Below are 13,140 nucleotides of genomic sequence, written 5' to 3'. Positions count from 1 at the left end.
GGGATTAGCATTTGAAAGAGGAAAGAGCATCTCAGTCCTTACCAAGGGAATAGCACTTTGAAAAAGAGCACTAAACACTCACACACACACACACACACACACACACACAAGAAAATGAAGCAGTGGAGAAACAAAGCACACTAAACATTTGAGCACATGCATACACACAATTTGCTTTGAAAGCTTGCACTAAAGAGAGTTAAAGAAGGTATGAAACACATGTCACACCGCTGAGACTACAGCGGTGCACTACATTGCAAATAGATACACACACACAATGAGCTACTACATAAACATACATGTGCAAACATACAGGGATGTACACAGGTCCGTATACACAGCGGAGTCATCCTTTATGGCATTTTATATGCGCAGAATAGATATTCATTCATTTTTATTTCACACACCCACACACATTCACATGGTTAGTAAAACATCACACTGCCCAACAGTGTATGTGTGTGTCTTTGTAAGTTAATGAAGGCATGAGAGCACATATCATCCATGCTGGGTTAATAATGCTAAGTGTCTGATGTTCACAGTGATTGGAAGGATTATGGATGTAGTAATTATACGGTATGTGCAAGAATAGATTGTGTTACAGAGAGTGAGACTGCAACAGAGGGACAGACAGAGAATGGTTTTGAGGCAGTGACAAATATAGACACTGTAAGAGAGGAGGGTGGGTCGGCAGGAATAAAAAGAGACAGAGTTCAGGAGTCAGGGTGAAATGAGGGATAAATCCCCTCACAATATCAAGTTGTGGGAGTTAAGTTGATGATATAATTCAAGGTTTTGTTTTATAAATCTGAATTATCATCTGTTTATTTATCATGTGTTTTTCTTTCAGGTCTTGGTGTGTACTCCACTCATGTCTTGCTGCTGAGTGCGTGCACTTCAGTGGGCTGCACCAACAGTTCACGAGTTACAATGGTGACCTCTCAGCTTCCTCCTGGGCCACTACAAGCACCAAATCTTACCCTGCTGGACTCGCGGACTATTATGGTGGAGTAAGTACAGTGCATACTTACATACTCGCACTCAGCTTTCATCAGTAGATAAATGTATCAGGTCCATATAGAGTGGTTAGACACACTTTCATATACAAACAGTACTTTCACTTAGTGAGAGACACAACGCATAGTAGTTTATACTGTCTCATTGCTCCACACAGATTCTTTTTCATCTGCTGCTAGTTTTTGTCTCTACAGTGGACGTTTAAGTCAAATGCTTTATATACATCATAATTAATTTGACTGTCTGTTTCCATTGGACCTTGTCGCATTTTGCATTTATTGATACACAAACTTTTCCAACCCAGTCAAGAATAAAAAACATTTTTGCAAAATCTCTGAAAATGCACATGAAAACAGGTGGACGGAAATGCACCCACCTCTGCGGTTTTTATATCGAAGTATTTACTCACAAATGAGAATGATAAACTTAATTTTTCACAATCACTGAAAAGGACAGGGAAAAATAAAAATAATCCCAAGCATATTATAGCTTTTCATTTGTATTTCATATGTTGTGTCTGTATAAAATACAAAGAGAGAGAGAGAGACGGGTCGACAGAGAAAATGTGACCTTCTGCATAATATTTTCCTGCACTTGACCTTTCACCTGTAGAGGGAGGGGACAGAGGAAGACAGATCTCTGCACTCTTTCTATCAGATTCATGTGCAAACGTCCCTGTGTTTGTGTGTGTGTGTGAGTCTGTGTGTGTATGTAAGAGTCAATCTGCGTGAAAGCCATTAGTGTCCTGACTGTCACTTACAGTGGGACTCACCACAGGAGGGCACAGTGCCACTCATACACGCACACACACATGCACACATATACGCAGGCATATCCACACACTTGAACAACGGACAGGGTGAGTGAGAGGATGGAGAAGGAGTAAATTGAAGGCACCCAGTATGTTAGGGGGAAATTATTGTTTGGTTAAGATGTGATGATCTTGGTAATGCTTGGATCGTTTTGGATCAGCAGAGTGCATCTACACTGTACACACACAGAGTACATATGTGCATATGTGAGTGTATTGATACATGGAGAAAAAGCATCAAACTATTGCCCATTCATGATTATTTTTCCCTCATAAATTTATTCAGATGAATTTAAAAAAGGAAGTGAATAATACCACATGTTGAATTAATAATATATGTCTGATTGAGGTGCACATTTATTTATCAGTAGGAATATTATGCCTCTAAAACAACAACAAAGTCACAGAGTAATACTAACAATTTGAAGTGGATGCAGTGGTGCAGCTTTATTGGAATAGCTTACATTTTTCCAGTGTCAGTTGTGTTTCTATGGAGCCACAAAACCTTTTCATTTTTGTTGTTTTTTGGAAATTGAAACATGTAAAATATTTTTCACAAAGTCTTAATTTGTACATAATGCAAGTTAAAAATCATCTCAATCAAGATAAGACTTGATGACCATAACGTCAGAGGATTCACCACATAGTACAAAAACCTGGTAAACCTCAAAACAAGAAAGACCAGGTTGCATTTCACTAAAATATGCAAAAAGAAAAATTGGTCAGATTCTGGAACAAAGTTCTGTAACTGGGACACTGGTATTTATTGATGATTTTGCTACTGAGGATGCAGCAGGCTGCATGTGGTGGTATACATGAACATTCTTTGTGCTCAGATTCAGCTGAATGCATAAAAACTCATTTGATGACTTTTCATCATTCAGTGGGATAGTGAGCCTAACCTCCAGCCAAAGCAACCAAAGAGTTTTTCAGAGTGAAGAGGTGGAATATCCTCGACTGGCTGAGTCAATCACCTGATCTCAGTCTGACTGAGCTGCATTCCTCTTGCTGAAGACCAGACTAAAGACAGAACGATGCCACAACAAGCACGAGCTGAAGGAGTCTGCAGTGACGGCCTGATGATTTTGTTTCACTTCATGTCACTCCAGTTACTTTTGAAACCAGAAAATTTGGGCACTTTATGTTTAAAGGCCTTTATCTTCCACACAGTTTTTTCTATATTGATGTAAACCTTCTCAAATTAAAACTGAGACTTGGCACTATTTTATTTCAAACTGAATGTGCTGAAGCTCAGAGCTAGAAGAACAAAAATGTGTGACTGTCCAAATACTTTCAGTCTGGACTGTATACATTTACCAGGTGTGGGAAGGCTGCATATTGCCTTGTTAGCACATTGGTAATAGGCGGAGGTTGAGAGATCATACCTGGTCAATACCTCTCTATTTTGTCTGTGAGAAAAGCTGTGAAAGACAGAAAGATGGAGGGAGAACAACTGTGAGAAAATGTTAAGACAGTTGGACCAGAGAGAGGAGGAGAGAAAGATGTGTGAGTTTTAAAGGAAAGAATGGAGGGTAATGTAAGAAATGTTTAAAAAGAAAGTGTGTGTGTGTGTGTGTGTGTGTGTGTGTGTGTGTGTGTGTGTGTGTGTGTGTGTGTGTGTGTGTGTGGTGTGTGTGTGTGTGTGTGTGTGTTAAAGAGCGAGAGACTGTGAGAAAGGTTGTGGTAGGCTGCAGTATCTGAACAAAACAATATCAGCAGATTTATTCCCTGCCCTCACCTAACACTACCTGACACAAACACATTCATACACACACAAGCAGACTCAGCTGTGAAGGTACCACAGCATCAGACATGTGCGCCGTCACTGGGATGTATGGCATGTTCAGGACAGCTGCAGAATTCACTTTACCTGGCTAAACTACAACAGTCCTAAATTATTTTACTGACATTTTTTCTCTGATTTAATTCAATATTCAATACTTTAATGTATAATAATGTGCTGTTGATAATTACTTGATGGCAGTGATGCTGTTTTTTTGAGTGTGCAATGTAGAGAACATCAGAAAAGATGGAGACGGAAGGTGCAGGAGACAGGTTGACACTTCATAGATGGTGATTTGATTTGAACCCACTGCATCTCAAGAGCATGGTTTTAAATTTAACATGCTGAAAAAGCAGCCGTCTGTTTCACACTAATTTCATAACACACTTTTAAACCAGTGGTATTCTAAAACCATTACTGCAGTGAATTATGATACAGATTATTACAACTCCCCTTTGATTTAGTTTTTCAAAAGTGGACATACATCACACTGCCAATCGACAGCATATAAATCTTATCATAAATGTGATAGATTAGCCACAGTGGCTAATTGTGTGCTAACACACACTCATCAGTCATTCAAAAGCTGGCTTTTAATGGGAGGAACCAAGAAAGGAATCCATCACTTTTTAAAATGGCCTCCCCCTGCTACCATGCCAGGAGGGTTGGGTTACTCTCTGGGATTTGTAAAAATTGCAGGACTATTTTGCTCATTTATTTATGAATTATTTATGTGATGTGTTATTCCCAAAATTTGTGGATTAATAAATTATCAGATACTTTAGATTTTGTATGAAGTCAAAAGTGTACACCTCTGTTTCAAAACTTTGTTACACCACTGTGTTTTACAAAGTTATCATGAAATGAAATAAATATTAGAATTTTCTTATAATTTTCATACTTTTTACACTAAATTATTTTGTCAGAGCTTAAAATTTCCTCCAACAATGTCAACAGGCACAAATCATGCAGCATTTAAAAGGACAGAGGATACAGCTTGGTCATAAAGACATGTTCAGCAGCTCCTGTGATCCTAGGAGAAATTAGAAAAAATAATTGTATACTAGCATTAATGAATCAGCCAAAAATGTTTTAATCTGAATTTTGCCAGTTCTTTCTTTCTTACATTTTGTAATGAATACTCTGCATGCTTCTTGTCCTCTCCCTCTCTCTCTCAGTCGGGGATGACCTTCCTGTTCTAAATATAGAAAAGGAGACACCTCTTTCTCACAAAGGAAACTGTGTGTGCAGCATACCTGTGTGTGTGTTGTGTGTAAGACACCTTAGCTCAGTATTGTGTTTCTATCTACTTGCAGATGGGAACACAATGATAGTCACACACACGCACACGTAAGCACACACTCACATGCAGATACATAAACTCTGCGACAATCTTATTTTAATCCTTGAGTTGTATTGATGCTAGGTACTGTACCTTTAATATGTACACACAATTCAGAAAAAATACAATATTAAAGTGCTGCGTAACAAACAGTAAGTTGATGTGAGCAACCAATGAAATTCATGCAGTCCTGGTAACATCTTGATATATTTTTAACAATAGTCATCCTTATTCAGAAGGGACGACTGCTCTTTTTCAATTAAACATTAGTCATCTTTACAGTCCAACATTTTAAGTACACTAGCCATGTGTATCACTTTAGTTTAATAGTTTCACAGTTTTCAACAACAATGGAGGTCTATATTAGAGGGCTGTAAGTGTATCAGGCTGTAGTTAAACAGGAAAATTTGTTTGTAGATAAATTTGTAGTTTTGATCTCTTCAGAATAATGTTGTTACTAGAAAGATGGAATCAACCTTATTTTTAATCTAAAGGTTAACAGGACACTACACTTATATGATAAGCACAGTGGAATAAAATGTAAAACGTTTCCCTCTGAAATGCAGTAAAAATGTCTCATAAAAAGGTTTCACACACTGGAATATTAAAGTAATGATCTGGTAGTAAATGTACAGTATGTTGTTTCCTCCTTCTCTGCTGACTCCTCTCTCCATCTCCAGGTGGTTTCAGCCCTCTCAGGTCAATGGTGTTTTGGAGTTCTATTCCATCTTCCTGTCACGTGATGGTGCACGGCCTGTGCTTGCCTATAACAGCTCTGAACTTTTTGAAGACCACACGCTTCGCAACCTAACCCCTGGAACAACTTACACCATCACACTGGCTGTAAGTGCCTTCCTCTACCCTGTAAATCATCTTTCTGATTTGCATCATACATTCATCCATACATTCATGTATTTGTGTGTGTGTGTGTGTGTGTGTGTGTGTGTGTGTGTGTGTGTGTGTGGGTGTCAGGCCTGCACCGGTGGTGGGTGTACTTTAAGCCCTCCCAGCCATGCTCAGACTGAGGAGAGCACCCCAGAGAATGTTCCTGCACCGCTGGTCACCCCTTTGTCCCCATATGCACTCAATGTCAGCTGGACACCTCCTGACACTCCAAATGGTGAGAGGACGTACACTTACTCTGGCACATACCCACAAACCAAAAACATTAAAATATACATAAGCGTTTATCAACAGCAACATTTAGAATAATAATAATAATTTTATCAAAATACACACAAACAAACACAACCTTCCAGTCATCCTCATGACAATGTTTTTTTTTTTTATATATTTTTAAATGCATTTTCTCAGCAGGAAGGGATTGGAAACTTGTGAGAGATGAAACATGTAGAGAAACATTAACAAGAATCATGATCAGGAAGTGAATTCAAGGTGTCAGTATCTACTGTAACCCAGTCCATCACAGAACACACTGATATGAAGATCTGGACATGGTTCAGGTACATATGACTATGAAACAGGAGAACATTTCCCTTTGTACGAGGGTAACCAGATGGGTCAGCAAGAGATAGAGATGAAACAGTTAGAGAAAAGGAAAAGAGGAAAAGAGAAACAGAAACAGAAAGGAGAGGGCAAAACAACTCAGAGAGACTGGGGAAAGTGACAGAGGCAGGGTGAGAGAACGTACAGTTTGAGAACGGGACAAACGGAGGCGAGCAGTGAGAGGGGAGTGCTTCACCAAGCTCCTTTAAGTGGATGAAAAGTGCTCCCTTTTGACTGAATAGAGAACTGCAGGCTGGAAGTACATAGAGTGACTGTCTCTATTCTTCCTATCTCCATCTAGTTTACTGGCAGCCAATTAAAATTCATTGCAAAGAGCTGAGCCAAAGTGTATTTCATGTATGTTGGATATGAATTTGGAATCCGGCAATTGACTTGGAGCTGTCTAGATATAAAAAAAATTAAAAAAAGTTATTTGTGCATAACTGTTTTATGTGGGCAGATGTCTTAAGGTGAAGAGATTCAAAGTTGTCGACGTAAAAATTTTGTGCACAATACAATTTTGAAAACTAGTGGATGAATTAATAAATAAAATACTAACATGAATTATCAAGGAATGTATTAACAAATGCTACATCTTATGAAACCAAATGAATTGAGTGATGAAAAACCATCTGAGGATTTCCCACCCCATTTCACTCTAACATACAACGCACTGCCACATATTATCAAATGTTACTGCCATGCTCGTTAAAGTATGTGTAATTCCATAATGCGTGTGTGTGTGTAATGTGAATAGTGTGTGTTTTACGCTTAATGCCACATGAGTGCATTTCGCACCATAAACCCTGTGATGTGTGTGCATATTAGCCTGGATAAATTACTTAAAGCTTTTCTCATCTGATGACAGAAATTTATAACAAGGGAGACACTTAATCATGATTACCCGATTATCTCATGCTTAAAAAGCTTTAATTTTTACTTAAAAAGGGAGAAGGGCTCAGGATTTTTTTTTTTCATTTACCCTTTTTTCATAAATGGACGGCAACAATGACGATGACGATGGTGATGGGTTCCAGAGGACTGAGATTCTGTGTTATTTTCTCTCTCTCTCTCGTCCTCTCTCTCTCTCTCTTGCCCCCCTTCTCCCCAATTCCGCAGGGATTTGTGGGGGATAATCCTCTCGGGGATTAGGTCGGGGCAACACGCAGACAAAGAGGGGAAATAAGCCTGTTATGCATTCGCTGCTTCATTTCCCAACCTGTCTTTATTACAACCTATACTGATATGGGCTTATACACACACACACACACACACACGCACACACACACACACACACACACACACACACACACACACACACACACACAAGCACACACTGACATCCACACACATATACACACACACATACACTCTCACACGCATGTGATTGGCCACATTAAGAGCTTCCCAGATGTAGTTGGCGTCTGTGGGGTTTTTGTGTCTTCATTTCCCTGATAGGTGTGTATATCTGTATTGAGCAATAATAAAACCCACACATGATTAAAGCAGAATAGACTCTTAGCTCTTAGCACTGATCTTTTGAGCCCCCTGTATGCATTTTTATTAAGGAAAAGCACATTTGGCACCGTACTGTTTCATTTTTTTATTAGGTGGATGTAATGTAATGTAATTATTGTGCCTGTGTGTGTGCGTGTGTGTGTGTGTATGGACAAGTGTGAGTTTTTCCCATCTTAGTGTGTGTGTATCTTTGTATGTATGTGTGGAGCGTCCCTGTATGTGGAGGAGTTTGCGGAGCACAGCTATTTGCACCCACATTCTGTGTGTGTGTGTGCGTGCGTGCGTGCATGCGTGCGTGCATGTATTCACACTGGTACTACTGTCCTCCTGAGGGCCTTTATCTTTGTAACGCCTACGGTTACATTTGTTGTTTCAGTGCTGTTTTCATCATTGGATCACACTAGGACACATTGACTGGCAGGTCTGGAGCCCCTAAATCAGTTTTCATTTGCATTGTAATCCAGTGACCCAGACAGCATCCCAGCAAAGCAAAGCTCACTTTGTGATTGGGATTCCTCATAGTCTTGAAACTGTCTTACAGTGTATGAGTGACCAATGCAATGAAGTGGACAGTTTTTTCAGTGATATAGAAATGTTTTGTTTTGTAGTTAGGATTTAGAGTTAAGGTTATGATATCGTGCTTTGAATGTTACACAAGTGGATTGATGTAGGGAATGAATTTAACACATTTGTTATGTTTACATGTGAAGAGAATTAGGTGCTGTAAAAAGGTTCTCATATACAGTTAACACTGAAACTTGTTTGCAGTGACTCAGGTAAGCTCCTCAAATTAATAGCTGGGTTAACATGTCATAATCAGATGTGTTCTTTTGACAGGCATTATAACCAGCTATGGTCTCTGGCTGGATGGAGTCCTCATTTTAAACTCCAGTTCTTCCCAGAGGTTCTTTGTGATGGAGGGACTCTCTCCATGGAGCCGGCATGTACTCAGGCTGCAGGCCTGTACTGCACAGGGCTGCGGCAAAGGACCAATGGTCAGTGAATCGCTTATTAGTCAGTAATTAATGTATTATAATAAAATAGTCTGCAAGATCCTTTGTGATATACAAAAACACAGGTATACATGTGGGAATGCCTACTCAAACATTTGCAAAGTGTATATGTGTTGCCCGTGCATGTGTATCTGTGTGCGTGTGTGTCACTGGGCATCATAAAGGTGATCGATTCTTTCGGCTCAATAACGAGCGCTGGCATGACGACACTGACATTTGGTAGGAAATGCCACTCCAGCTCAACGACATCTCTGACGACAGGCCATATTTTGGGGCATTTTTCCAATACGGACGCCATATTTAGTCAAAGACCGCAAGATCAGCTGACACAGCAGAACAAGAGGAGAGAAAGGTGGGAAGGGGAGGGGGGAAGAACAGGATGAAGAGGAGAAGAGGAAGAGATGGCAGGATGGAAGGGAGAAGGAAGGAGTCAGGGAAGGAGAGAGTTTAAGGATAAAAGTGAAAAAGTGAGATGAGGATAGAGTAAACGGTCAGAGCAAAGCGAGAGATGAGGTGGAAAGTGGGGATGCGAAGGGCAGTAGAGGAGAGGGTAACAGGAAAGTGAGACAGGAGGAAATGAGACCGAAGAAGAGAGCAAGGCGATGGTGGATAGAGAGAAAGAGGACACTGAGTGGATTGAAAAATTTGAAAAATGTGGCAGGAGAGAGAGAGAGAGAGAGAGAGAGAGAGGAAATAAAAGGATAAAAGAAAGAGGATAGAAAACCAGATCTAGAGGTAATACTGGCCAGATGTGTTGATTGGTTTCATTCAAAACTAAAACTTGTTGGAGTATTACATTATAACACTATGAGTAATTCACTCAGTGGTATAAAACATGCTACATGTCTGTTCCTGTGTGCATTTTAACGCAAGTGAGCTTGTGTGTCTTCTCTTTTTTTCTTTAAATCAGATGGAGGTGCGTACATTAGAGATGGCCCCTGAAGGGCCTATACTGCTGGAACTGACCAATCAGAGCTCTCGATCATTACGAGCCCGCTGGACAGCCCCTCCTAGACCAAATGGGAACCTCAGCTATACATTATACTACAAAAGCATAGGTAACACATACAGTCATGCACACACAAATACAGACACCACATAAACATTGTATAAAATGATCAGTGAGTGTAATACAGCAGTCACTGTTGCTTTCCTCTGAGGACAATTAATATTATTACCAGTTTTAAGGCCGGAAAGTGGATTATCTGATGAATTTTGTTTCAGATATGAGTAGAACAGTAACATGGATAAAGAAAACAGTGGTATGAAGATGGGAGGAAGAACAAAGGGAAGTAGCGGTGAAGCCATAGTATACGGAGAAAGCAGAGATGAGAGGCTCATATTTACATAGATGTACAGTATTAGAAAAAATTGCAGGTAAAAACAACATAAGACACAAAGAGCAACAAAACATTGGAGGGGACCAACAAAACACAAGAGGAGAACTGGACATGGAAAGAAAAGGAAGATGAGAAACAGCAGAAAACACTCCTTTAACTTACACATATTCACCATTTTTTTCAGTCTCTCTTTCTTTCTCTCCCTCTCTCTCTCTCTCTCTCTCTCCCTCTCTGTCACACACACACACACAGAGTCATAGACTTTGATCTGCACCTCACAGAGGAACAGACAGATTAAAATGAGTGGAGAGAAGGATAGAAGAGGTGTGGAAGAAAGAGAGAGGTGGTGCTTTGCTCTAGTTACCCATAACGCCTTGTTTCTTTGATACACACTGCCTTCATTAGTTCACACAGAACTGATATGTGTTTGGGCACGTGTGTGTGTGTCCAACTAAATATATTGGATAGGCTTACATAGTGTAATTTTCTGATCCTTTTTCTTTGACTATCCCTGCATAACCTCAATATGGAGGCCTCTCTCTTTTGATCACTCTCAGTTAATCTCAGTCAGTATTCCTCTCTCTTGAACTCTTTTATCTTTTATGAATCGCTTTTCTGCCATCACTGTGATGACTCTAATAAATAAATGTGCCATGAAAATAATCTGTGTAAGACATCACTGTCTACCTCCTCGCTAGATATATAGAGCTTTCTTGGCCTAAGACCTTACATGTCTGTCTTTGTGTGACTCTCTGTCTCTTAGATGGTGATGTTGTGTTAGATGGAAGTACAGCAGCCGGCAGCTGGTTGTCTGTGACTGACCTACAGCCTTACACCAACTACAGCTTCTGGATCAGAGGGTGTAACACACAGGGATGTGTTGAGAGCCTGCCACTCAATGTTACTACACCCCCAGCAGGTACACACACCCACAACAAACAGTAAAGATTTTCCTCCCACCACCAGAGTACGTGCTACAAGCTTGATTTTCACTGGAAATGCACATAGCCATCATATAAATCTCTATGTCCTGATCAGATACATACATATATGTTATATGCTAAAGAGACTCATCACCCTCATAAATATTAAAAATGAGGGGTTGCATTAATGTGCAAATGCATGGTATAATTTTGATATTTATTCAGAAACTGATGTAAGTAGCTATCATATTGACATCCAAGCAAGTGCACATTTGTCAAGTCAGGTGTAGGAAGGTTCATTTTGAGCTTTGGATGCAGACATGACCCGTCAAATGTGTATTGTACAGCCAACATGACATGAAGTATTTTTCAAGTTATTTTATCAATTTATGTATTTATTATTGTAATTAATCTGTTTGAAGGGCTGTGAACTGGGTGTAAAACCATGGGTAGTGTTTTTGCACTGGCTACTAATTTGATTAAGTAACTACTAACAGTGTGGAAACAATCACACACATAGAAAATTTACCTCTGCATCTCTACTGAATGACTAAAACACGACAGTCACATGGACAGGGATAGGAGTTTCCTTCCTTAGAGGAAAATTGAGTATGATAGTATATTTGTGGCCTCCATTGGAAGAAGGCACTTTTGTCCACCTCTAACTTGTGTATGCTTTAAATTAAATGACCATAATTGTAGCCTTTTTTTTTTTTTTTAATTTTTATCTCACTCAGATTTTAAATGCTTTTCTTGTGACTAGAAAGGTTCATTTTTATAGCTGGATTTGCAAAAGAAAAAACAATTATTCAGTACATAGACACGCACGGATCATTGACTTCACGTAATGGTCTGAACACATATATCTGATTTTACACAGCCTTTCCCTGTCTTTCTGTGTGTGTGTGTGTGTGTGTGTGTGTGTGTGTGTGTGTGTGTGTGTGTGTGTGTGTGTGTGTGTGTGTGTGTGTGCGTGCGTGTGTGCGTGCGTGTAATCGTGTAGAAGGCTGATTCTGCATACTGATAAATGTCAAAGCTGATCAGAGCAGATAATGGTAACCAGGCAGTAACAAAACACACACATACCTATAAACACCACACATTTTACCACTTTAGCTAAGGTTAACAAAAGTGTTGAATACATACATATGGACACAAACCACACCCATGTCTTAGTCAGAGAACAACAAAAGACAGACTTCGGAAAGTTCTACTGTTCAAGTTCAAAACAAAGGCATAAGAAAGTATAAATTTTAAATACCAGACGTTTCCTCTCTTTCTATCTCTCTTTCTACCTCTGTGCCTCTGGCATCTCTTTAGACTTCTTTAAGGCAAACTGTCTTGATGCGTCCTTGTTCTATGAAAGAACAGAGAGAAGATAGCCGAGCAAGAGACAGAAGAGCAGAGGAGGAGGAGAGCAGAGAGAGAGAAGTGAACATAAAAGTGCATAGTTTAAAACGATTAGTGACACCTCTGATATTGTACCTGCTAACACAGCATGAGAGAGACACAGGCTCACCAACAGTGTGTGTCTTTGTGATGTATGTGTTTTGTGTGTGTGTGTGTGTGTGTCAGAGAAGCAGAAATCAACGTGTTTCAAGAATTACACACACATGAATGCTTTGTTTCTGAAACACACACACACACTCAGGAAATGACCTACTGATCTACAGTAGGATCTTCTGTATTAAAAAATAGAAACTAGGATGGGCATCGAAAAAATGTTACTATTGATTAATCCAAATATGGATTTATCTTATTGATCCAGTAATTTATCAAATCCTTTTAGCTGTAAAAACATGTTTTAAAATTTTTTAAACTAACAATCATTAAACTGGCCCAAAATTACATCACTAGTGCTTTAGATCTACTAGTTGCCCAGTGGCA

At 39.5% G+C, this 13,140-nt stretch overlaps 1 protein-coding gene across 1 annotated transcript in view; it reads left to right on the top strand.

The window, feature by feature from the left end:
- Positions 1-13,140, top strand: part of ush2a (Usher syndrome 2A (autosomal recessive, mild)) — a 205,466-nt gene that overhangs the window by 92,238 nt on the left and 100,088 nt on the right. The window contains 6 exon segments of the mRNA XM_056372888.1: positions 851-1,010; positions 5,634-5,796; positions 5,926-6,073; positions 8,815-8,972; positions 9,901-10,048; positions 11,094-11,249. Of these exon segments, the coding sequence (XP_056228863.1) occupies positions 851-1,010; positions 5,634-5,796; positions 5,926-6,073; positions 8,815-8,972; positions 9,901-10,048; positions 11,094-11,249 (933 nt within the window).

Source organism: Seriola aureovittata, chromosome 1 (genome assembly GCF_021018895.1).
Source record: "Seriola aureovittata isolate HTS-2021-v1 ecotype China chromosome 1, ASM2101889v1, whole genome shotgun sequence".
Classification (NCBI taxonomy): domain Eukaryota; kingdom Metazoa; phylum Chordata; class Actinopteri; order Carangiformes; family Carangidae; genus Seriola; species Seriola aureovittata.
The sequence above is the reverse complement of the archived record's forward strand: the minus strand, read 5'-3'. Positions and strand labels throughout refer to the sequence as shown.